This window comes from Carlito syrichta, unplaced genomic scaffold (genome assembly GCF_000164805.1).
Source record: "Carlito syrichta isolate Samal-C Ts95f unplaced genomic scaffold, Tarsius_syrichta-2.0.1 Scaffold301868, whole genome shotgun sequence".
Classification (NCBI taxonomy): domain Eukaryota; kingdom Metazoa; phylum Chordata; class Mammalia; order Primates; family Tarsiidae; genus Carlito; species Carlito syrichta.
In genome coordinates, this window is record NW_007245964.1 from 300255 (window position 1) to 327393 (window position 27139).

General features: G+C 44.0%; 1 protein-coding gene across 1 annotated transcript in view; it reads right to left on the minus strand.

Moving 5' to 3' along the window:
* Positions 1–27139, minus strand: part of FHOD3 (formin homology 2 domain containing 3) — a 456996-nt gene that overhangs the window by 16562 nt on the left and 413295 nt on the right. Inside the window, 7 exon segments of the mRNA XM_021711121.1 lie at positions 5371–5545; positions 7833–7856; positions 12165–12357; positions 18370–18560; positions 21793–21954; positions 22642–22761; positions 24770–24952. Coding sequence (XP_021566796.1) covers positions 5371–5545; positions 7833–7856; positions 12165–12357; positions 18370–18560; positions 21793–21954; positions 22642–22761; positions 24770–24952 — 1048 coding nt within the window.

The following is a 27139-nucleotide window of genomic DNA, read 5'->3' on the forward strand; positions in this document are numbered from 1 at the left end:
CCTTTTCCATTCTTCCTAGTTTTATATACACTCCTCTTCCTGGAACCTTTGTACCCAATGTAGTAGCCATCAGCAGAATCCTGCCCACACATGTTACATCCCCAAGCACAGTCTCCTAAATGTGAACAAGACTTCTGAGAGGGAAGTGGTGGAGAGGGATCAAGCATTCCAGACCAGAATAGCACAGTATTGCTTTGCTTTCAGTTCATTTTTTAAAAATATGGATATTGTAGTTTGAAAGAAAACACTGCAATTTATTTTCTCCCCTTCTAGAAATCTAACCTAAAGAAATAGTCTACAAGGAAATTATATCAAAATAGATATTCTACTGGTTTAATGTAACAAAAGTTTGCCTTCATTCCTGAAAGATAATTTCCCTGGGGATAGACTTCTAGATTAGAAGCTTTTTCTTTTGGCAGTTTAAAGATGCCATTCCATTTTTTTTTTCCTTCTGGCTTCCACAGTTCTAGTTGAAAAGTAAGGCATCATTCCTATTCTTGTTCCTTAAGAGGTAATGTGTCTTTTCTCTCCATTTTAAAGATTTTATCTTTGTTTCTTAGTAGTTTGCCTATGGTCTGGTTCTTGTATTTATTCTGCTTGGGTTTGATACGTTTCTCTAATATGTAGATTGATATTTATCATCAGTTTTGAGAAATTCTCAGCCATTGTTTCTTCAGATATTGGGCCTCACCCATCTTTTGTTGTTCAATTACACATGTTAGATCATCTGACTGTGTTCTACATATCTCTTATATTTGGGTCTAGTCTTCCCATTTTTTTCCTCATCAAGTTTCAGTTTGTACATTTTTTATTAACCTGTCTTTGAATTTACTAATCCTCTCTTTTGCTGGGACCAATCTGCTGTTAAATCTATCCAATGGGTTCCTTATTTCAGATATTTCATTTTGTAGTTTTAGAATGTCTATTTTATTCTTTTTTAGTAGATTATAATTCTCTATTGAAATCATCCACTTTGTCTATATTTCCCTTTATTTTTATCTTTAACATTTGTAATGGTCATTTCAAGTCCTTAATTGTACATTTCAACATCTGGATCACTTAAAGGTCTGCTGATATTGTTTACTTTTCCTCTTGATTTTCAGTTATATTTTCATGTTCTTCTCTTGGCTTGTAATTTTAACCATGCCCTGAACTTTGTATACAGAAGAATGTAGAGACTGAAGTCAATGTTATTTTCCTCCAGAGAGTCTTCTCCCTTATTTCTGTCAGTAGATATGGTGAGGTAACGAAATTGGTTGAGGCCAAATAGCAATTTTAGTTGTCAGTCCACCTCTCTCTTTAAATATCTTAAGGCTAAGATCTGTGAGTATTTCTTGAAGGTGCTTACTCTTGCTGTCTTTGTTTCCTTAGTACATCTTAGAATGTCCTTCAGTCTTTCTGGTCCAGCATAACCTTCTGAACCCCACCCCTCATACCGCACCTAACAAATGGAGAAAATCATCTGCATGTGGGCTCCTTGTGATGCTAGTCTCTTATACCAGCTGTTCCAACTGGTTTCTCACTCCAGCTGTTCCAGCTGTTCCTCACTCCAACGAGGTGAGCCTAATCCTCTGTCTGTATGTGGATTTGGCACATGCAAAAGCAGTCAACTGTACTGTCATCTGGTTTGCCACATGGAAGGAAAGGTGCCTCCCCTCATTCTTGGCCAGTGCTCTCTGTAAAAGGGGCAACCCCAGCTCATCTAGAATTCTAGCTTGTCTAGTCTTTCCTTTCACAGATCTCTACTGTATTTTACAAGAAGTCTTTATAATTTATATTTTTAAATTTCTAGTGTTGTAGTGAGAATGACGGCTTGCCACCTCCTACCACACACCACATGGAAGCAGAAGTCTTCCTTCAGATGGGCATGAACGCACAGAGAAATTGAATAGCCTGCCAGTCTAATCTCTTTCATCAGCCAGCAAAATGGACCTCATATTGTACAACTCCAGCAACAACTTTTTCTCCTTGTCCTTACTGGTCAGGAACAGATGTCTGTCTGTTCATGTTCCATACTAGACTCTGTCTCCCAAGATGGCTTCCCCTGCACTACCCTTGCATTCATTGAGGTACAGGGGCTCACAAGTCTGGCCTAATGGTGGGGTCACCATGGCACAGGGATCAGTGCTCTCCTTGACCTTCCTGCTGTCCTGTTTAGCCTAGCACATACAGCCTGCAAGAGGGGCTGGGGCAGAGAGACACGCATGGGATATCTTTTGCCTTGTGGATACCACAGGGTTAAAATTTCTCCGTCAACATCCCACGACACTGCAAAGCTATTTTATTCTGACCCTTGTTTTATGCTGATTCTAGACTGATTGTCTCTACTCTTCTGCACTTAATGATACTATTTTCTTCATGTTCTGACCTTTCCCACTTCCTCCTCTCCTCTCCTTTCTAGTCTGCACAAGCTCTCTCTCCAGTCACTTCTTGGAATGGAGGCCTTTTACAGAGAGCACTGGCCAAGAAGAAGATACCTTTTCTTCTATTTAGCAAACCAGACAATCAAAATGAACCACATAAAATCAGGGCTGGGTTTTTTCTCAGCTTGTGTGTGCTGCAGTTGGTCATGAAAAAGCTGCCTTTTCATTGCTAAAGCCTAATATTACTTTATTTTCTTCTAAGTCCACATCCAAAACTACCTAGAAATCAGAGGATTTGGAAAGACTGGATCCCAGATAGCCTAATCTTTAATTATTTGATGTAATAATAATATGTGAAAATACTTGGGGTATAGTTTTGGAATCAAGGTTGTAATACAAGATAAAGACTTTTCTGCTTTGTCATCTGAACCTCCATTGATGTTACACTGGGGCAGGGATGGAGGGAGCCAGCCTTTCTTCTAGCATATTCTCAGCTGCACATCAAAGTACAAGCCTATTGAAGGGTAAATACCAAAGCCCAACATTAAGACAGAAGAAGAGACGGGAACTAGAGTGAGTAAAACTGTATTCACATCAAGTAAGAAGCCAGTCAGTAATTTGATTAAAAAAGGGCTGAAGTGCCACTCTGCATGGGCATCCCACAACATCCTTAGGCTTCTAGAACTCAGCCTGAAGGCCCTTCCGAGGTCCTCCTTGGATGGCAATTAGTGGCTCTTCCATTCACAGGAAACTCCAAGAACCCCTATGTGTTATGTGGTAATGACACACCTTCTCCTGAGGAAAACTCAGAGCTGCATCCATTTTTTCCCTTATCTTGAGCTTATTATTATCATTTTTTAGACATATATTTAAAAGAGTTGATGACTGTAAGATTCCAAAAAGCATTGGTCAGTGAGCAAAACCAAGGAAACATCACTGAAGGCCCTTCTCAGGGGTTCCTTCAGACTCCAGCCCTGTAGATTCCAGCTGCCTTTCTATCTGGACGTTCCCAGAGCCCATGAAGATGCGCTTGGGGGGCGCTGCATTCATTCATTCGTTATTGCATTTCTGTGATATGTAAGGTACCCCACAAATCAGCTTACTCTCCTGGCATAATTGCTACCTGCACTCCCTTTCACACTCTGAAGTACCCCAGTTTGGACAAAATTACAGTTTCTTCTGGCTGTATGCATAGTGTATGCTAAGCAGAAACTGAGAGGAGAATGCCTATCTTCAGCTGCCGATTCTTTTTAAAGTTTACTGTGTTCACTTGGTCTAAATTGGGAACTCCAGAGTGCACAGGAGGGAAGGGGTAGCCTGGTAAGCCAGAGGCTACTTGGAGGAAGAGATTTCTGGAGCTTATTGGGAACTGCACAAGCAGGAGAGGGCTGAGGGGCATGTGAGCAACAGCACTTGGGACACGCAGGGTGTTGGAGAAGGGTGGTGGCAATGGTGTGGGGACAAGAGAAAGTCAAGTTTGGGAGATATGACAGGACGAGATGCTAGGAGGCCTCAAACAGCAGCATGAATAGCTTGGGCTTTAACCTACAGGCTGCAAGGAAACTTAGAAGAGTTAACAGGGTATCAGATTAGACCAGGGAAACACAAGGAAACACTCTTAGCTATAAAATACATCTTAGGCTGGGTGTAGTGGCTCCTCACACCTATAATCCCAGCACTTTGGGAGGCAGAGGTGGGCAGATTGCTTGAGCCCAGGAGTTTGAGACCAGCCTGGGAAACATAGTAGAACCTCATCTCTACAAAAATACAAATTAAAAAAATTAGCCAGATTTGGTGGTGCACACCTGTAGGGCCAGTTACTTGGGAGGCTGAGGTGGAAGGGTCACCTGAGCCCAGGAGGTTGAGGCTGCCATGAGACATGATCATCGTGATCATGCCACTGCACTCCAGCCTAGGCAAAAGAGAGACTTGACTCAATAAAATAAAATAAAATGATAAAATATAAATAAAATATATCATAATTCTTTCCAGTTATCAAACAAATCTGGAAACTCTAATCTGTCTTTACCATTTTGAAGTTTTAGTTGTGTCTGTGTCTCTAAGGATGAGAAAAAGTCATGAGGGGAAGTGCAGACATTTTCCTCTCAGGGTTTGGCAAATGTTTTCTGCTTACTAAATGTTCTAGGCTCTGTGAGTCCTACAACATCTCTCATGAGGGCTCATCTCTGCCATTGTAGTGAAAAGTAGATGTAGCTGTTGCACCAATGAGTAAGTACGGCTGTGTTCCAATAAAACTTTATTTATAAAAATAGGTGGCAAGCCAGGTGTAGTGGCTCATGCCTGTAATCCTAGCACTTTCAGAGGCTGAGGTGGAAGGACTGCTTAAGGTTAGGAGCTTGAGACCAACCTGAGCAACAAAGTGAGACCTCATCTCTATTAAAAAAAAAAAAAAAGAAAAACTAACGGGGTGCAGTGGCACATGCCTGTGGTCCCAGCAACTTGGGAGGCTGAGGCAGGAGGATCACTTGCGTACAGAAGTTTGAGGCTACAGTGAGTCATGATTATGCCTCTGTACTCCAACCTGGATGACAGAGCAAGACCCTGCCCCCATCCCCCAGAAAAAAAAAAAGAAGGTGGCAGACTGAATTTGACTTGCAGGCTGCAGCTTGCTGGCCCTTATTCCTTCTGTAGGGAGTAAGGTATACTTTGGGAGAGTTTGTTTTTAAGATGAAGCTGCTGAGGGTGGGTCACACAGGTGCTGGTAAAGAGAGGCCTGTGGTGAGGGTCACTTATGGTAGAATTCACTAAAGTGGTATGCAGTCACAAAACCATGTCACGTTAAGAGTTGGGAAGGATTCTTCTAGATTTAGTCCCACTCCACTTTATAGAAAAGGAAACTGAGACCCTCCAAGAACAAGGACCCTTAAGGCCTTGGGGGCTGATGGCCCTTAGCAGCCACTGATTGTGTCCTGCAATGGTGGAGACCCGACTTTCCCCACATGGCCAACCCAAGGAGACCAGAGGAGTCCAAACCGTCTGGAGTTACCTCGACTTGCCCGGCTGCGTGTGCGGGTGCCCAGAGTGGGGGTAGCATCCTCTCCAGCGGGGGACGAGGTCTTCAGCACAGCCTTCATGTTCTCATGCTCAGCTGCGTCCTCGGCATAGCTCAGACCCTGCGGCTGGCTCGGGGGTGCCGGAGAGCTGTTGGAGAACTTGCCGGACTGCCAAAACAGAGGGGGGTTAGGTTATAAGGGACACGCCCCAAGATGCCAGGCCAAGCTCATCACACTGTCATTGAGGAAATGCTTCTCCCCATGCTTCTGCCTTTTCTGTGTATGTTCTGCAGATGCAGGAGAATGGCCGTCACCGAGGTGGTCAACAAACAACAGAATATCCATGTCTACAGGAAGATCTGTTAGCAGAGAGAAAAGCCACTGACCACAGAAGGAGAAGCACCCAGCCACCCCTTGCTGTGGGTCTCCTGCCTACTCGGATCCCTTCCATGGGTGGCTGCTACAGGTGACTGACACGGACTCTGAGGAGAGCCAAAAAGTCCAATTTGTTTCTAACACCAAAGCCCTGTTATGGGAATTACAATATGCCTTGCTAACCAAGTGTATTGGGCTTTGTTTTTTAATTTCGTGCAGCAAGCAGTCCATTTTTCTTAAGGATCACTTATGAGGGTGGAATCAACAAAAGTGGGATCAGTCCCAGTATTGTAGCATGTTAAGAGCTGGAGAGGATTCTTCCAGATCTAGTCCCACCTCACTTTATAGGAAAACTATAAAAACAAAAACTGAGGCCCTCCAAGGATAAGTGGCTTGCCAAAACCTCCAAGGGGTTGAGCGTCTGAGCCCAGGACAGGACATGACACAGAAAGTCATGCTGCAGCTACTTTTGGCAACGCTTACTACCTTCAGTTCTGTCAAAGATTTAGTTGTTGAAATAAGCATTACAAACACATGATGATTTTTCTTTAATTCTAACTGAGAATTGGACAAAGAGTCAGGGCATTTATGTTCTTCCCTTTTTTTTTTTTTTTCAGTTTCATCTTTTTGTTTTTTGTTTTGTTTATTTTATTTTATTTTAAAGATGTGGGGTACAATTCAGGATTAGGTATACAAGTAATCATTGTACAGGTAAAGTTTGGGCCTCCTTTTGGTCCCCACTTTGTCTGGTTTGAGATCAGGTACACTTATTGATGTTGTGTCTCCCCACCCCACAGCATTTATGTTCTAAAAGAGGTAGGCCAGAACACAATGAAAACATCTGGATGAAGAACAAAGACTCGGTCATGTTTGCAAAAGCCAGCTCTGTAGATTCCCGGTTTCCTTTTTCATCCAGGGTCTCAGCCACGGCAAAAGGGTCAGGGATACATCTGCGGCTTCCAGCATCTACACTGCTCTCTCATTTTTCAGGACCAATTAGCCTTCTGGTTACCTGTTTCTCACACCTGCACCCAGGGTCGGGGAGGAGCCCTGAGGTCTCACCACTGCACACACACCGACTCCCGGACGCCATTAACACCAATGGAAGAAGTGGGCACATGTCAGAGGCTGCCCATGTACTGGCGACAGAGGCTCTGGCTAGCCCCTTGGCCACTGTCCCACTTCTTCTTTGGTCTGAGGACTCTTTATATGGTTATTCTAAAGCTGGGCATGGTGGTGCACACCTGTAATCCCAGCTACTTAGGAGGCTGAGGCAGGAAGATCACCTGAGCCCAGGAGGTCAAGGCTGCAGTGAGCTGTGATTGGGCCACTGCACTCCAGCCTGGGTGACAGAATGAGACCCTGACTCAAAAAAAAAAAAAAAAAAAAAAAAAATATATATATATATATATATATATTACATTACATCACACACACACACACACACACACACACACACACACACACACACACATATATAAAGGGTGCCAAAAAATGGATACACATTTTACGAAAGGAAAAACTGTATTAAAATTGTAATGCTCAATATATACCGATAACAAAAGTTGAATACAAGTCACGTTTGACTTCTGCAATTACAAGATGTGCTCCAATTGGTTACCATCAGTGTCCAGACACTTCTGATTACAGCGAACTAAAAGGAATACATAGACAACATTTTTTTGGCACTCCCGGTAGATATTTATATGTATATAGTTATTCTAGAATCTAGTTCTCATATTTGAGTCATCAAAGGCTTGGACAGGAAACTGGAAGGAAAATTCCTTGTCTACTTTTCCAGTAGGGAGAGATCAGCTAAACCTGCCACTCAGGACAAGGCTACTGATTAGCCTGGGCTCTGGGACAGTTCGGAAAATGCAGTTGACCCTTCAGGCACACACGCGGCAGGATGAGAGCCTGTCAGATGGTTAGTGATCACACGAAACCCAACCAGAAAATGTCCATGCATGATTTAAAGCACTAAATGGCGTTGACACTTCATGCTGATAATGTTAGGTTAGACTACAGCACACACGGGAAGGTCAGATGTGGCATTCTTCATGTTTGAAAACAGTCATACCTCCGCTTCATCCTCGTCATCAGTCTACCCGACAGGACAGGACAGGACAGGACGGAAAAGACAGAAGTGATTCTTAGAAGGCACAGAAATCAGCAAAGAGGTCATCTCAATTCCACATCCAATTCCAAATAAAGACATTGGCCACCATAACTGGGAACACCCTCTTGAGTTGGGAACTGCCAGGCTCTGGCTCCCCTGCATCCTGTCGGGATACTCCCTCTGTGAACTCCAAGACCAGCCTTGACTGAAGTCAAGAGGTGGGTTGCGGGGCCAACCTCCCAAGCTGCCCATGAGGTCGGTAGTCAGCTCACTTGATTCCTGACCATGACTGACCTCGCTCGCAGCTCTGTGTCCTGCCACTTGAGTGACCATATCCTGCTAAGCCCACCACCACCATGTGCTATGTTCCTGTGTGTGGACTGGCTTCCATTTGCCTGGCTCTGCCCATTACTGCCAACAATCCCAAGTACTGAACCCCTTCCTGCCCAAGCCGTCGGGTCTGGACTACTGTTAATCCTTCCACACACAGGCCAAATGGGAAGCAGAAGAACTGCCCAAGCAGAATGTTTCCCAGCACTCTCTCCTCGAAACACAAAACAAAAAATTAAGCCCTTTCTCGAATCTCACTTGTCTCTCCTGGTGGCCATGTGAACTGACACTCTGTACTTTTAATTACTTTATCACTAGATAAATATCTTTAAATGACTTTAAATAAAATATCTCTTTTCTAAAAATAAATTGAGGGTGAAAATTTGTGTCAATTTCTTGATTTTAAAATTAAACACGTCTTAAATTTAAGTGTTTTTATGGAAGTTACAAGGCCAGACCAACAAATCAGACATGCGTTTTTTTAAGAACTGACGACACTTTTGGAAGTTAAAATGACAAAATGCTTCCAGTTCATCACGTTCCACACTACCCCACCCAAATGTCATTGTGACTAGAGACAACAGTCTTCTGTGTCTTTTTGTTATTTTTTTAAATCTTACAGTGTATTTATTTAACCAGGATGGTTGGCATTTTTTCCTGCAACCAGCACATGGGAAAAGTGCCACACACATAAAATCTCCAGCCTGTTTAACACCCTGAAGAGTAACCGTCATTCTCTTACATACATGAGGGAAGCCGGGGTTGAGAGAGGTCATAGGTCTCATTCATGACTGCCTCTGATATACATGTCCCAGGACTTACCAGCCTGGGTTCTCACAGCCACATCTGGAGTGTGATGGCAGCAGAAAGGCCATAGTTGCCTTGTCTATGTCACCATTTGGTCTTGAACCAGCTTGGACACAGCATGAGGAATTCACTTCTCACTGATGCTTACCTGGCTTACGGGAAAGGAAGCTTTTGGACTGCTCAGAAACAGGAAGAGAAGAAGAGGGCAAGGTTCTCAAGGGCTGACATGGGGCTGACTCTAAACCCAGGGTCTTCAGACTTGACCATCAGGCTTTGTACCTCTGTTTAATTGCTGCTACCTGCACCTTCGTTTTATTCAGCTTCTCCATTAAAAGTGACTTAGTTTCCTCTAAAATCTCTTCTAGGTCCAATGTGAGTTAGAATCTATTGTTTACTTTTGTTTTCAGTGGTTTAAGTTGTGGAACGGTCATTTTCCAACCAGACTGTGACACTTTAGAGTATAAGCTTGTCTTTCATTATCCTCACACCTTCCTTGGTGCCCAGTGGGCACACAATGAGCGCTTAATTAAGAGTTGGGAAAACTACACTTTGCCTTAAGTGACAATATCTTGATCTTCCAGCAGAGGACAATCTTGCTCCATGAATGATGCCACTTTGGTTATTAAAACCACTGACTAGGGTGAATCCCAAGCACTGTTCAGATTTTAATGGGAATTTAAATATTTTTAAATCAAACTCTAGAAACATTCACCTCTGTTTATAATTGAAGGACTGTATGTGTTCCAAGAAGAACAGAATTTAAACATTAGTGGGATCGGTAAAAAAATTTTCAAGAATTTGGCAAGAAATTTTGATGTGTTTTCATAACCAGAATCATATTGGGCTAGTATTTTTCACCCATCATTGTGCCTCATTTCCACAAAAATAAGTAATCCCTTAAAAAAAATTTAAAAATAATACTTTGGAATGAAATGTGGGCCAGTTTGCCCAAGTGGATGCCATATGCTTCTTAAGTTGCTGTCCTCTAGGACAGCGTTCCCCAATCTTTTTGGCATCAGGGACCTATTTTGTGGAAGACAATTTTTCCACGGATAGGTGGCGGGAATAAGGAGAGATCTTCAGACATTAGATTCGCATAAGGAGCACGCAACCTAGACCCCTTGAATGTGTAGTTCACAATAGGGTTGATGCTCCTATGAAAATCTAAGGCCTCTGCTGATCTGACAGGAGGCAGAGCTCCGCTGGCCTGCCTCTTACCTCCTGTGGTGTGGCCCTGTGTCTAATAGGCCACAGACCAGTACTGGTCTGTGACTCAGGGCTTTGGGGACCTCTGCACTAGAAGGCAAAAGACCCTACCAAACCCAGACTTCAGAAAAGGAGACAGACGACTCTGGGCTGAGGGCGCTGGTACTCAGAATGGCCCACTGGCTGTAGAAAGGGCTCCTGCAGAAAAGTGACCAGAGCACGCCCTAAAGGTCCAGAACATTCCAAGGAAACTAGGGGCTTAGATGGAAGTGAATGGTGATGAGGTTGGTTAGGCATGGCTCTTCCCAGAATTGTCTTGAAATTGCAACAACAGTTCTCAGTGAAAGCATCCACGTAACGGTCAGAGCCCTCAGGTGTATGGACTCCTAGGAATCACTAACTTTGCGCCCTTTTGTTTTGCCTCCAACATGAATACCCATTGGGCCAGCCTCAGTGAGGACTTCCTCACTAAGTTTCTTCCTCCCCAAAGAAATCTGCCTGACTAGGGTTCAGTTGAGGTTTGTGACCTCCCCAGGCTTTGGCACCCTCTATGGCTTAATCCTTTCCTCATTCCATTCCCTGTATGGCCAGGAGTCAGGAGTTCATGTGCTACCCAAACACATGCACAGATGGGAGACATGATGGGCACCCCTCCAAACCATGACAGATTGCATTGGAAAGTCCATCAGCGGGTTCCAAATATAACCTGTCCATATCAAAGAAGATGACTGTCTTTTCCCTGAATCGTTTCAAGTAAGAATACATAGCGAGTAAAGGAGAATTCATGGGAAATGTCTCCCTTTTGCCTGGAACTGACCTCAGAGTTCACTAGTAACGGGTGAGGGGTGTGAGATGGCAACCACTTGTCATGATTCACAGGGCATGCAAGAGTGAGGCGTCTGCACCAGCATCTCTGCTGTGTATGGCATCTTCGCATATCCCTTCAGCCTACACTTACTGAGCATCTTCTATGTGAATGTGCACAGCACCCAAGGCCTAGGTGGACATAAAGGTCAGGTGGGAGAGACTGGGGAAGGGCCCAGGGACTGGGGAGACAATAAATGTGCAGGGGCCTCCCAAGGAACTGTGGGAAACACCCACTGGATTCACCATCCTCTATGATTTCCTTCTACCCTTGTATTATATGATTCAAGGGACTACCAGGAGCCCAGCAAATTATATCTTGGAGCAATTCCATCAATTGCTCTATTCAAATGCCCAAAACGACTGTTCGCTTATATAGCATTATCATGATGGTTAAAATCCTGATCAATTCCCAAATCAGAACATTTGTCTTTCTATGATAGGTGGCATTTTCTTTTCTACTTCTCCTCTTCCAATTTTACCCACATCACAGAGGTCAAAAATAGAATGAAACATTGAATGTCATCAGCATCATGCAACACACCAAATGGGTTACATGTACCTCCTCCAGCCATATGTCCTGGGTACTTGTTTGTTTCCCAGCAGGTTTTCACAAAAAAATTGTGGAGGAGCAGTTTAAGACCACCGACGGATATTTTTTCACAGTCAAAAAGAAAAAAAAGGCACAGCTTCCAAGTGGTAGGGAGGATTTATGATTGATGTTACTTACAAAATAAACAAGCTGGGCACCATGACTCATGCCTGTAATCTCAGCACTTTGGGAGGCCAAGGTGGGAGGATTGCTTAAGTATAGGAGTTCGAAACCAGTCTGGGCAACATAGCGAAACCATGTCTCTACCAAAAAATAAAAAAATTATCCAGGTGTGGTAGTATGCACCTGTAGCCCCAGCTACTTGGGAGACTGAGGTCAAAGGATCTCCTGAGCCCAGAAAGTTGAGGCTGCAGTGAGCCTTGATCATGCCACTGTACTCCAGCCTGGGTGACAGAGTGAGATCCCCCACCTAATCAATCAGTCAATCAACCAGTCAATCAATAAGACATAAAGAAACATATCATAAGACTTACATCAGTGATCATCTTCCCTCGGGTCTTATTTCTCTCTCTGTGGATGGCCCGTTTCTGTTTCTGCTGCAGAACCCTCTCCCTGGTGGTGCGATACTCAAGTGCAAACTCACTGATGATCCTGCAGAACTTGTTGATGTTCACCTCCCGAATCGCATATGGCGGGTGGCCCATGAAGAGCAGGAAGGAGTGGAACCTGCAAGGAACAGCAATAGCAAGGACTTCAGTTCTGAGGAACTCACAGTAATTGCCTACAATACCTCAGTAAGAAGCCAACGGGCCAGGCTCTCGGGGGAAGACAGGTTTTCTTCACTTAGCAGGGCTTTGAGTTTCAAGAGTATTCCCAAGTGAAATACAAACAGAAGTCAAGTTCAACTCACATTCTCACTGGTGGAGGTTATATCTAGATGGTAGGATTTCAGGAGATTGCTTTTTTCTTTTTGCTTATCTATACTTTAACATTTTTCCTTTTTTTTTTTTTCTTTTCTAGAAATGAGGTCTTGTTATGTTGCTGGTCAAACTCCTGGCTCAAGCAATCCTCCTGCCTCAGCTTCCCAAAGTGCTGCGATTACAGGCATGAACCACTGCGCCTGGTCTGTGTTTTAATATTTTTCTAAAGTAGATATGTAAAACTTTTGTAGAAAAATGATACAGTACTATTCGCACAGTTTCCAGATTATACAGGAATTGAACAGGAATAAAGAAATGTCGCTTAGAAATTCCTTTAGTGAATACTTGGAATAGACATGAACATGTTATGAATAACATATTAATTGATGATTTGTAAGCAGATGCTTATAAAGTTTTCTGAGTAAATATTTTGAAACACTTTCTTGCAATATACATGTTAACTTAATTAGGAAATACCAAATAAGCTGAACAAAATAAGTTTATTCTGGCTATTTAATTTATTAGATATTATTTGTTTAAAAACTTTGTAAAAAAAAAAACATATGAGCAAACAAGTATCCAATTTTTAGTTATTAGGAAATGAGAAAGAAGATATTTGGGAGACAGAGGGAAAACTTTAGGCAGAACAGACAGTGTTAGATAAGTGATACCACTATTGGTAGAGAAAAATATTTGGTCTTGATCATGCTAATTTGTACAGTTTGAATATAGGTGTTTTTTTTGTTTGTTTGTTTTTTGGTTTTTTTTTGAGTTGGAGTCTCACTCAGTCGTCCAGACTGGAGTGCAGTGGCTGCTCCCGGCCACTGCAGCCTCGCCTACTGGGCTCCGGCGATCCTTCCATCTCAGCCTTCCGAGTAGCCAGAATTACAGGCATGTGCTACCATGCCCGGCTGATTTTTTGATTTATTGTAGAGATGAGGTCTCGCTGCCCAGGCAGGTCTCGAACCCGTGGGCTCAGGCAATCCACTCACCTCAGCCTCCCAAAGGTGCGGGATTACAGGCTGAGCCACCGAGCCCGGCTATAGGTGTTTTTAAAGTGAGGGTCATGGCTTAATCTTTGTGAAAAATGAAGTAAAGCATACAACTTGTATTTAAAGCAAAGAGGGTTAAAAATGCTGACTAAAGCACTTGAATTTAAAAATAAAAATACAACTCTTGCTAAAAATATAACTCTTAGAAGAAAACATAAAGCACACGTCTTTAGGACTTTGGGTTACACAATGTTTTTGCAGACATGGCACCAAAAGCATAAGCAATGAAAATATATAAATTGGACTTCATTAAAAACTTTCACTTGGGGGGGGGCTGAGAGGGAAGGATTGCCTGAGCCCATGAGGTCAAGGCTGCAATGAATGGTGATTAAGCCACTGCACTCCAGCCTGGGCAACAAGGGAGACTCCAACTAAAACCAAAAAACAAATTTAAAAAAAAAAGAAGTCCGGGAATTGTTTGAGACCAGGAGTTCAAGACCAGCCTGGACAACAAAGTGAGACCTCCATCTCTACAAAAAGTAAATAAACCCAAAAAAACAACAAAAAAAAAAACCTGGGCATGGTGGTACGTGCCTGTAGTTCCAGCTACCCAGGAGGCTGAGGCAAAGAGTATCACTTGAGCCCAGGAGTTGGAAGCTGCAGTGAGCTATGATCATGCCACTACACTCCAGCCTGGGTGACAGAGTGACACCCTGAATCTAAAGAAAAAAAATAAAAAATAAAAAAATTAATTTTTAAAATCTTACAACTCAACACTACAAAGACAAGTAAAAATGGACGGGGAATGTGAATAGACATTTCTCCTTAGAAGATGCGCACATAGCCAAAAAGCATATGAACAGATGCTCGTTGTCTTTAGTCATTAGAGAAATGCAAATCAAAACCACAATGAGATACCCCCTTCACGCCCACTAGGATGGTGATCACTAAGAGAGACGCAAGGACAAGTGTTGGTGAGGATGTGGAGAAACTGAAGCCTCCCTGTGGGCCTGGCAGGAATATCAGCCACTGTAGAAAACAGACAGTCAGTTCTAACAAAAAGATAAACATAGACCTTCCTATGTGACCTAGTGGTCTTGCTACTATGCACATACCCAAAAGAAATGGAAATATATGTACACAGAAAACCTTCCACACAGATGTTCATAGCAGCATTATTCATAACAACTGAAAGTGGAAACAACCCAAAGGTCCACCAGCAGAGGAAGAGGCTGACAAAAATTAGCATATATGAACAAGGCCCTGCAGCACTGGCCCCACGGCCTCTCCGACGTCATCTGTCCTGACCCCAGCTGCCCTGGACTCCTGGATCTTCCATGAATAAGGCCACTCAGGGCCTCAGGCACCCTGTGTAGTGTGCAGGAGACCCTGGAGGGACACAGAGGCCAAAGAGCTGAGGGCCTACAGGGCCGTGGGGAGGAGTGAGGAGGCCACTCCACAGGGGAGGCCCACAGGCCTGATGAACTGTGCAGTGCCAGCTGCCCCCCACACCTAGAATACTTTCGCCAGAGACAGCTGCATGGATTGTTCTCACTCATCCCACAGGTCCCTGCTCAAATATCACCTCCTCTGAGAAGCCCTCTCTAACCACCCTATGTAAAACAATACCTTCTAGTCACTCCCTATCCCATTTATACCCTTAATTTTTTCCCCTGGCTGTTATTACCACCTGACATTATGTACTGGATTATACTGAAATATTGGATTGTTATATTAGAATATTGGATATAATATACACATACATAGGTATATATGTAGAAAAAGAGACAGAAAGAGAGAGAGAGAGACAGAGAGAGAGAGAGAGAGAGAGAGAAAGAGAGACAGAGAGCACTATTCTCTATGCAGTAACGACTGAGGGGAGAAGCCACCAGCCTATACCTGGGCAGCTACTTCAACTCATCCTTAATATATTAACTTGTGGGGTCCTCTTTTACACTTAAATACAACCCAAGATGCCTTATCCTCTACATTCTAGAGTATTGTGTTTACATCCACAGGGTATCCAAACTTAACATATAAATTGGAACCATGAGTAAAGCATATATTTTACAAATAAGGGAGTAACAAGTAAGATGCACATCTGAGCAAAGATTCTGATAAATGTTTAGAAAGAGTGACATGATGGCATTCCTTCAGAAGTGCAAAAGGGATATGGCCGTGAGGCAGTAAAGCACTGATGGGATTTTTGTGAGTTGTGTTTGTAACTTTCAGTATACAAGACAGGAAAACTTATGGTTAGAGATGGGTTGGCCCCCTAGCCAATACCCTGAGGCAAAGTCAGGCATCTTTGATTTGTTTCATCTGCCCTTTTATGCAAGTGTGCCACTTGGGGGGGGGTGTCTGGCCCGGGGGTGGGGGGTGGACATGGGGCAATGGGATGTCGGTCTGGTGTTTACTTGCCTTCCACAGGCCTCTCTCACCCTGGGAGGCCAGCCTCTTGCTGTGCTCACCAGACCTCCCCTCCTTTCCCTGGTCCCTCTGTCTGTGCCTTTCCTAGTGTAACTGCAGCCTTATAGACTTATAGGCACGAGTGGGTGGGTCCGTAATCCACAGGGTGGGGGTTCAGGCATGCTCACAGGGCAGTGGTGTCAAAGAAAAGTTTCACACACAGGTTCAAACATCCAAAATGAGCTTTCCTCAGCCAGCTAAGTTTTGAAAGCCAGGTTTGACCTAAAGATATAGTTATATGCAGTTGCTTGAAACTTTCGTATCTGAAGTCTTCTATCTAGGCTGATCCACATGACCAAGCTGATCCTCCTGGTCACCAGCTACAAGGCCCTGAGCTAGAGTTCTCCCCCTTTCTGGGCCTCAGTTTCCCAATGTGTTAAGCAAAAAGATATCACAGCAGTCCTGGGCTACATTCCTGGGGACATTGTGGAAAGCAGAGCTCTTGGAGCTTTCAGTTCCCTCACTTCAACACCAACAAGATGTTCCCACTTTAATCAGTTCCACAATGAGGCTCTTGCAGAAGACCTCACATGAACCCAGGGTTCTAAAGTTAGATGTTCTGTATTGGCCACCTCCTGGTAGCACTCCTCACCCTGCCATGCCCTTCTCACCACCCACCATAAGTATAGTGAATCTCTGGCTCCTCCTGATCATCCCCAGTGAGTGAAAGGACTTCAGGTCAGGCAGGAGCAGCCACCATGCAGATGACCCATACCAAGGAGAATGGGACAATCAGAGCAAATAGACCATAGCTTTAGGAGCAGACATGTCACCAAAATGAGTTTTTATTGGTCCAGTCTGAGATAAAATGGTGAATGTATTCAGACTCAATAGCTTTACAAGACAGTCACAAAATTGCTCCAGTTTCATGACATCTCAAAGGGTAGTTGTTTTTTATGTAAGTTGAGCATTGCTTGCATCATACAGAGCTTGAAGGGCCAAACAAGCTCACAGTCCCTGTCCCACCTCTGTAATTTCAGTAAGAGATCTGGCAACAACCCTTATCAATGCCCCCTATCCAGGAGCTGAGGAGGGTTCGGAGTCCAGTTAAGGGGATTGATAGTTGAACAGCTATCTTCCAAAGGTCCTGATTCATGGACAGTGGTCAATCCAGAGGGAAGTTTCTCCTCCTCATTTCTATCTTGTCCAACATTTAAAAGCTGTCCCTGTTTACTCCACAGTCTGAATATAGACTCAGGAAGTATGATGATCAAAGCAGCAAATGACACAAGCTGGGAGAAGCTCATGGGCAGATAGGAGAATTGAGTTTCTTAAGTTCTGTACGGGCTTAAGAAAGGTAAAAGAAGGAAATGAGAAAAGGAAGGGGAAGGTGGGAGGAAGAAAGGAAGGATGGGTGAGAGTCCTACAGCCACGCTCTGTGAGAAAGCAAAGAAGAGAGCCCTGACTGGGAATTCAGAAGTCCCCAGCTCTAGTCCTAGAGCTGCCACCCCTTTCTGTGGAACAGCCCTGGACAGCCACAGAGACTTTCTGGACCTCGGTTAGACACCTTGGGCAAAGCAAGGTCTGACATGGTACTGTTGTCTCCAGGATCCTCTTGGATCCTGTGACTCTGATGAGGGCTGGTCCAGAGGACAGTGTGTAGTAGACCCAGACCTCACTCAAATCAACTGTGGGGTAGAAGAGTGGTCAGAGAATCCATGCCTGGCCAGTCCTGCAAGGGCTGACTGTGGGTCAGGTAAAGGAGGAACTTTTCTAACAGTAGAGTTGCCTTGCCAAGGAGTGTGCTCTCCATAGGGGAAGCTGTTCAAGCAAATACAGAGGTGCAGTGTTCAATTTGTCAAAGATCCTATAAATGTCCTTCCTGATCAAGCAGGAATTTTGTGCTGGACACGGTGCCTCATACTTATAATTCTAGCACTTGGGGAGGCTGAGATGGGAAGATCACTTGAGCCTAGGAGTTCGAGACCAGCCAGGGCAACACAGTGAGACCTCATCTCTACAAGAAAATCAAAAAATCAGTCAGGCATGATGGCATGCACCTGTATTCCCAGCTACTTGAGAGGTTGAGGTGGGAGGATCATTTGAGCCCAGGAGTTGGAGGCTACAGTGAGCCGTGACTGTGCTACTACACTCCAGCCTGGGCAACAGAATGAAACCTTGACTCAAAAAAAAAGGTAGGATTTTTGGATCAAATTATCTTTGAGATTTCTTCTAACTTCAAGATTCAATGTCATTATATTATTGTGTGCTTAAGAAAAATTAAGTATCCATGAAACTGTTCAACATTGATATCCTTGTGCACTTGCTAAATCCCAAGAACGTACAGGAAAATGTCTGTAAATTTAACCTAGAACATGTCATTGTATGATGTTTCTGTAAATTCCTCCATCATTTACCTGTTAATTATCCTTCTATGGACAATCTTTAAAATTATTATTCGCTCTGCACAGTCTTTTAGGAACTCCGACATCCGTTGTTTTAAAACGGGTTTCATCTCGTGTTTTGCAATTGCCTTGAGGTGATCCCATGAAGCCTTGCATCTTCTCTCCATCTGACATAAATTATCCTGAAGTTGATCAAAGTCGACCTGAAAATCAGAACAAGAACATCGCAAATGTGCTGAAACCACCGGGTACCAACCTGAACCAGGAGACCAGACTGCCTCTGGGAAGAAACAAACATCAAAACCAAATTTACAGCTTGAACTACAAACACACTTATGGCCTAAAAATTATTCACATGTGGAATTGTCATTATCTTGACATCAAATTATTTAGTGATAAAGCTGTTCTCCAAATGAACCCAATAGACGCATCACCTTTTTGGGGGGCCATATTTGGAAAGAAATCTTAGGAAATTCTCTGGGAACTGTAAATTAAAACATGATATTAAGGAACCCCAGTACAAGATGAACTGAGGAGATGTCTCGTAAAATTTTTCAGAGCTCTCTTGTTCTTCAGAGATGATATCTCACTTAAGGTTGAGGAATGTACCCCAGTCCTCCGAGGACAACTCTGCTACACTGGGGCCACATAATGGGTAGCCAGTGTCCCCTTTGTAGTCTGTATAACAAATTATTTTATTAATCTACCACTTACTCATTCAACCAATGCTCATGGAAAAACTAGCACACAGCAGTTCCTAAACCAGGCCCTGAACATACATGGTTTGACAATTAAGTTCACAAACTCATCCTAGAAAAAGTGTTACATACCTCACTGCTGAATATCACTATGGTCACCTTTGAAGTACTCCCCTTGGGAAGCTATGCACTGACACCAGCACCTACTCCATCCATCAAAGCAATTTTGGAACTCTTTTTCTGGAATGGTCATCAGAGCTGTCGTTATATTACCCTTGATGTCCTAAATGTCATCAAATGTCTTTCTTTCAATATTTCCTTTATTTTCTTTTTTTTTTTTTTTTTTTTTGAGTTGGAGTCTCACTCTGTCGCCCAGACTGGAGTGCAGTGGCCGCTCCCGGCCACCACAACCTCGCCTGCTGGGCTCCGGCGATCCTTCCGCCTCAGCCTTCCAAGTAGCTGGAATTACAGGCATGCGCTACCACGCCCGGCTGATTTTTTGATTTATTGTAGAGATGAGGTCTCACTGCCCAGGCGGGTCTCGAACCCGCGGGCTCAGGCAATCCACTCACCTCAGCCTCCCAAAGGCGCGGGATTACAGGCTGAGCCACCGAGCCCGGCTCAAAGCATACCTAACTGGCCCGTACGGGGAACGAACTCCTTTATTTTCAGGTAAAGAAAAAAGCCATTGGGAGCCAGATCAGGTGAGTAGGGAGGGTATTCCAATAATTTGTACAGTGCTGCCAACGTACGTGCACATGGCAAGTTCATGAACTTAATTGTCACACCTCAACAAATAATAACAACAGCTCTGATGGCCATTCCAGAAAGAGTTCCAGAATTGCTTTGACAGGTAGACTAGGCACTGACGATGGTGCATAGCTTCCTAAGCAGAGCACTTTGAAGTGATATTCAGCAATGAGCTATGTAGCACTTTTCCTCATATGGTTCATGAACCTAATTGTCGGACCTCGTAAACACAAATGCTAAATGAGACCAAATTCTTGTTCTCAAGGGGACTCGATATACAGACAGCTGATCATCAAGCTCTGAAGGATGTATAGCACACAGCAGGCATGTGTGTGTGTGTGTGTGTGTATGTGTGTGTGTGTGTGTATGCATGTAGGCATGAAGTCTTACCATCAGATCCAAATCACACATGCAAGGAATAGATGTGACAGAGCACATTCTGTGTATTCAGGGAAGGGCAAATAATTTGGACAGATTCAGCTAACCTGAGACGAGGATCTCTAAGGTAAGACTTTCAGAATTCTAGACAAAAGTTCGTGAATCAGAGAGTCACTTAGTGATGAAAAAAATACAACAGGGGCCACATTTAGCAGTGGAAGACATGGGATGAGGAAGAAGTTAAGAAGGACAGGAGGGGAGGACGAAACAAATGAACACATGGGTGAGCCAAAGGGAGGGGCTGGGGTGGGCGGGCCGCGAGTGAAGGAGGGAAAGACTTAGAGCCAGCAAGTCAGGAGAAGATGCATGGAGGTGGGCTGTCACACCAGGCTAGTGATGTGGTCTGAGAGCAGAGCCTACAGGGGACTTGCTGGAGCCATGCCCAGAAGGCCAACAGAAGGGATCAAGTCAATGAGGACAGGTTCTGAAACCAAAGGAATTCTGGGTCCAGACAGGAAGGCTTCACTTTCTTATGGCACAATAGAGCTGAGAAAAAAAAAAATCTGTCATGCCAGCTCAGAACCTTACAGTACGCCCAGCAGTGGCCAGCCTGTGGCTCCAGGGGCAGACAGAGGAGGCTCCTGGCCACCAGGTACCCCCTGAGCCAGGGCTGTGGAAGAAGGCAGACAGCAGATGAGTCCCTCTAAAGAGGCCTTGGCAGTCCCCTCCCATTCCTTCCCTCCTATGCCCGTGGCTCTCTCTACTGGATTCCAACGCATCCCAGCACTTTCAGTTCAGCTCCCCAGCTGGGGGCGTGTTTCTAGAAGATTCCTCCACACTGGCCTGGCTTCTGTGCCCTATTCAAGGGCACTGTCCTCCCCCACTGAGTTTCCTGTGACCCCAAGACCTTCCCATCTCCCAGTTCTTGTGTGTTTGGCACGCCCCTAGGAGTTGTTCAGCCTCAGTGGTCCACCGGCACCAGAGGCAGCTGGGTGTCCACATACTATGAATGTTTCTTTTCTAATAAACCATAAGCTCACGGAGATATTAACTCTGCACTCACTTTAAAAATGTGCAGCTAAACGGCCAAGGCTATATACCTTTTACAGCCCTATAAAAACGTTCCCTCTGGGTAAGATCATAGGCATGGCCGACCAAGGGGAGCAGGGGGCCAGACATGCCTCTGTTTCCCTGTTTCCTGGCTTCGCACCTCACTGCAAGATCCCACGGACATCTCAGGAGGAGCCAAATTGCATCTTTTGAACACGTTTGTCCACTTAAGACAAGCTGTGCAGTTTTAGTGTTCTGGAGAATCCGGTCTGGTGAGCGTCACTGCTCAAAGTGGCCACAGGAGCTGGGGATGGGATGGGAGGCTTGCCTGACATACCTCAGTAGGAAAGAATCTGACTGAGAACAAGATATAGGAAAAAGATCTTAAAAGTTCATTAGAAATAGCACAAAACGAATGATATTCCCAACTCTAGGGCAGGGAATGCAGGCAGCACTTGGACACTGCACTTCATAGAGCGCGTGTTCCTCAGGAATGACTGATAACGACCCCATATCTGAGGCCAAGGCAGGGCCCACTCCCCGACATCTGCGGACGTACCTTGGCTGACCTGGTGATGGCCCCAATCTCTGAGTACAGATCGGAGCTGTCTGGGAAGTTTTCCACCACCATAGTGCACACATGGTGAAGAAGCGACTGCTTGTGCACTGTGTCTTTGACTTCTGGAACCTTCTCGAGGTAGCTTAACTCAAACGCTTTGGCCTGTTTGGCAAACATTAGAGACAAGAAGAACACGTTTTGCGCAGGCTCTTAGAATGGCACAGATGGTGACAATGTCCATCTGTGGGAGCCCAATATTAATTTTCTCCGTGGCTGAACCTTCCCAAGTCACATGCGCCCCTGATCTTGGCTGATCACATGTGGGCCAACTACACTGGAAACGAGTGAGCTCCTAGCCTGTTCCACCATAGCCCTGGGCCCCATCCCAGAGCTCAGCCCTGAATCGGGGTGCTGCAGGACTGGCCTCTGACATCTGCGTATCCACAGCCTCCTGCTCCCCTTGCCTGGTAGCCTACTTCCTGGCCAAAGATGGGTCAATTAAAAATAAAAGGTTTTTTTTTTAAGTATAAAAATATGCAAAGCACAAATATTTGAGTGATAAACTCAGGGAAAAAAAAGGACAGAAGAAAATTTTCCAATGTCAATTTTGAGAGCAGCCACACTTCATAAGGAAGACCGTGCTTATTTTTCTAAGTTTTCTTATTTATAATAAGATTCAGGCTCAAATAAATAGGCCCTGATATTTTAAAAACAAAATTCCTTCTAGATTCTCAGCAAGAAGATACAAAAGTCATTTGTTCTACTGTGCTTTGGGGGAATGTGAGGGACAACCTCCATGAGTAAATGCTGGCAAGGGACAAGAGAGGCAGCAGGGCGAGGAGGACTTACATTAGTTCCATTTAGAAAGTTTCCGATGGCTAAGAGGGTAGACAGGATAAAGCCCAAGGTTTTGTTGTTCTCCAACTGGTCTATTCCTTCCTTCAGATCCAAAAGCGGCTCTGCCACTTCCTTTCAGTTTAAAAAAAAGAGAAGATGATGATGAGGAATGTGCATTTTGGCTTTACTTTGTTCTTTGTACTTTTTGTATAAGGGAGTAACAAGCAGTGTTCTCCCCAGCACGGCAAGCCCACGTTGAGACCTGGGGCTGGGAGTGGGTCTAGTCCCCAAAGTCTCTGCAGTGGAAACCAAATGAAGCACTCTGTATCTTAAGTTCCTGCCCGGCATCCAAGCCCAAGCAGGCCACTCAGGGAATACCCCTCTCATTGCTTCTCTGAACCGTGGCTGACTTCTCTGACACTCTCCCTCCCAAGTTTCTTCAGCATCAGGACCACAGTCTTCTTCTTGGTTTTTCCTCCTTCCAGGCTGACTCTGCCAATCCCCAGCCAAGGATGACCCAGTTATGTCTTCTCCACCATGCTTCTGTAAACTGTGCCCTTACTGTCCCTGGACCACCCAGACCTCCTAACTTCCCTTCAAGGCCTCCATAGCTGGACACCCTTAGCATGGGTTACTCACTAGAAGACTGCTGTCCTTGTTACTCCACTGCCTTCATAACTCCCACCCCCTCAGACCTTTAGCCTGCCTTGCAGCCTCATGCTTCCATCTCCCCTTCCCTCTCTACTGCAATTCTGTGGCCACCACTCCCGTGTCTTTATTAAGAGTCTTCCTTTGCCTGGATTCCAAAGCCCAGTGGGTCTAGCTTCAGTATCCCCAGCTCAGCTCTGCCAGGCTGACCCTGCCAATCCCCAACCACGACTGACCCAGGTATCTGTTTTTTCCATGATACTACCTCACCTGGCTAGAGAAAGTCACCCAAGCGTGTCGACTGGTCTTGACCCAGTCACAGCAGTCACCTCAGGGTCCTAGGTGTATTTATACCTGCTTGACTCCCTCATGAATTCAAATACATGAATTCCTTCCTGAAGCCCCCAGGTCCACTGCCACCTATCTGGTCCTTGGTATAGGACCCTGCTGCCTCCTTTGCTGGAAGATGGAGGCCACACAGCTTCCTCACCTGCCTCTTCTCTTCTATGGGAATCATGGTTAGAATTTTCTGGAAAAATTCTAGATTCCCTCTTAGAATCTGTCTCCTCTAGGTGCTTTCTCTCAACTAAGTTCCCCCCGCAGTTCACCTTCCATTTTATCCTTTTTTTCTTCACTGTCTTCTCTTTAGCCTGAAAAACCCCAAAATACTCACAGTGGCCCAGTCCAGCGACCAGTGGCTGCTGCTTTAGCTTTCCCACTGAGGTCTGTTTCTTCTCTCCTCTCAAGTTCTTGCAATCTGCATCAACTTTCTATTAAGGATTTGCTGTCAAAGGGACCCAGGGACCAGCAGACGACCACAGTCCCTTGTGATTATCATCAGGTGGAAGGATTGCAGGACATTTTCTATATTATGCTTTTCTGTATTTTCCAAATTTTCCTCAATGAGAACATACATTCTAAAAAATTTTTATGTTTTGGCGTTTTTTTTAAAACACCAGTCATCTGGTACCACAGTCAATTGTAAGAGGCTGGTGCCAGGCGGACACTTGAGAATAAGCCCTCACTGGGGGGCTGCCGGTCACTTAGTGTAGACAGAACCCCTTCATCATCTACTTATCCTACACACCCTGTGTCAAGAATGTTATTTGCTACCTTAATATCCACCAATTCAAAAATTGCCTTACTCTGGTTAGGCATGGTGGCTCATGCCTGTAGTCCAGCACTTCAGGAGGCCAAGGTGGGAGGATCACTTGAGGCCAGGAGTTTGAGACCAGCCTGGGCAACACAGCAAGACCCCATCTCTACAAAAAATAAAAAATTAGCCAGGCTTGGTAATGAGTGCCTGTAGTCCTAGCTACCTGGGAGGCTGAGGCGGGAGGATCCCTTGAGCCTAGCAGTTTGAGGGCATGATCGCACCACTGTGCAACACTCTGGGTGACAGAGTGAGACTGTCTCTATTTAAAAACAACAACAAACCTGTCTCTTTCAACACTGAGGATGTAGGTCTGGTCTTCCTTCACTGAGTGCTTACCTTCTCTGTAGTTTCATAATCCATTTTGAATGCCCAGAGGTGGAGCCGAGCCGAGAGCTCACTGATGGAAGAAAGGGTGAGGAGGAACTGCTCAGCACTCCCCAGGGGGACTTCAGGGTTGGCCAGCTGTGCTTCCTGGATTTTCTGCTTCTCCTCCTCCGTGGGAATCATGGTTAGAATTTTCTGGAAAGATGGGATGATATAGTACATTCTGTCTTAGTGATGGGCCCTCCCTTCCCCTGCCCCTTTGCTCCTTGATGTTTTCAAATTCACATTATAATTTTCCAACCAAGTAAAGAGATATGCCATTGTGTTTTTAACCATACAAAGGTATTAAATTATAGACCAAATCTATTTTAAGCAACTTGCCCCAAATTCTCTGAGGCTTTCTCTGAAGGGCATTCTAGGCAAGAAGGGGGCATGGAAGATGAGAGACAGGTGAAAGAAGATTTGAGAACAACTCCCCATTCCCAGGAAACAGTGAAACATGTCCAGAACATATGCTTCATGGCACTGCTCCTAGACTGATTTGAGATCTTACAAAAATACATCATTTTCAAAGAACTCAGATTGACTTTTGTTCATGTGACACATTATAATTTTAATAGTTTTAACCATATTTCAAAACTTATGTAGAAAGGATAGTACTTTAAATAATATCAAACTATGTCTGAGTGTGGAAAAAATGATGATAGTATTTATAAAGAGCAATACCCACCTGCTAAGGAAAAAAGTCTCTTTTTACTTTCATTTGTTTCTGCCAAAAAATCAGTTGTGGAAGGCAGAGAAGGCCAAAAGACATCAGAATGATTGTGATTCTTACATGCTTAAATTCCTTAGTAATTATATTCTTTAATAAAGTAAAACTTCCATGCCCACTTTTACTACTTCTATTTAACACTATATGGAAATCCTACCCAGGCACAGAACAGAAATAAAAGACACAGACTAGAAAGGAAAAAGTAAAACTGCTCATAGGCACGGATGACGTGATTGTCTACATAGAGAACTGTAAAGAATCCTCAAAAAACTTCTGAAACCAAAAAGAGAATTTAACAATGTTGCACGAAATGAAATCAATTGTATTTCCACGTATTGATAATGAACAAAACTTTTTTTTTTTTTTTTTTGAGTTGGAGTCTCACTCTGTCGCCCAGACTGGAGTGCAGTGGCCGCCCCCGGCCACCGCAGCCTCGACCTGCTGGACTCCAGCAATCTTTCCACCTCAGCCTTCTGACTAGCCAGAATTACAGGCGTGCGCAACCACGCCTGGCTAATTTTTGATTTATTGTAGAGACGAGGTCTCGCCTGCCCAGGCGGGTCCCAAACAAACTAAACTTTTAAAAAATGTTATTTACAATGAAATACATAGGAATAAATCTAACAAATCATGTTCAGGATGCTGGAAACTAGAAAATGCTGATAAAAAGCAATCAAATAAGATCTAGATAAATGAAGAGACTCTCTGTATTCATGGATGGAGTCAACACAGTCAAGATGTGAATTTTCCCCAGATTAGTCTATTCAATCAAAATGACAGCACGATTTTTTGTAGCTATAGACAAACTGATTCTAAAAGTCATATGGTAAAGCAGATGAACCAGAACAACCAAAATGAATTCAAGAAAGAATAACCTCAAAGGAATCATGTTACTTGATCTTAAGAAATGTAAAGCTATAGTAATTAAGATAATGTGTCATTGGCAAAAGGGCAGACATTTCAATCAATGAGATAGAACAGACAATCTAGAACAGGACACACACATACTGATTCTAACAAAGGCACAAGGTAATTCAGTGCTTTTCAACAAATGGTGTTGGAACAACTGGACTCCAGATTGCAAAAAAATGAACCTCAATTTCAACCTTACACCACACACATAAACCAACTCAAAATGGATCACAGATCTAAAAGCAAAATGTAACACTATCCAACTTTTAGGAGAAGACACAGGAGAAAAACTTTGGGACTCATGTTAAGCAAAAAATTCTTAAGCATGATACCAAAAAAGAATAGTCTGATAAACTCAACTTTATCCAAATAAAAACATTTGCTCTGTGATGGGAATTAAAAGGCAAGCTGTAGTACTCACAAGTTAAACTGAAAGTTACTATATAATCCAGCAATTCCATGCCTGGGCATTTATGCTAGAAAAATGAAAGTTTATGTTCACACAAAAACTTGTACATGAATATTTGTAGGAGCTTTATTCATCACTGTCCATAAAACTGGACCAAGATAAGTATTCTTCAGTGGTAGATAGATAAATTGTGCCTCCCTAGAATGGAATAGCACTAAGCAATAAAAAGGAATAATCTATAAATACAGAAGGTACCAAAAATGTATATACATTTCAAGAGATATTATCT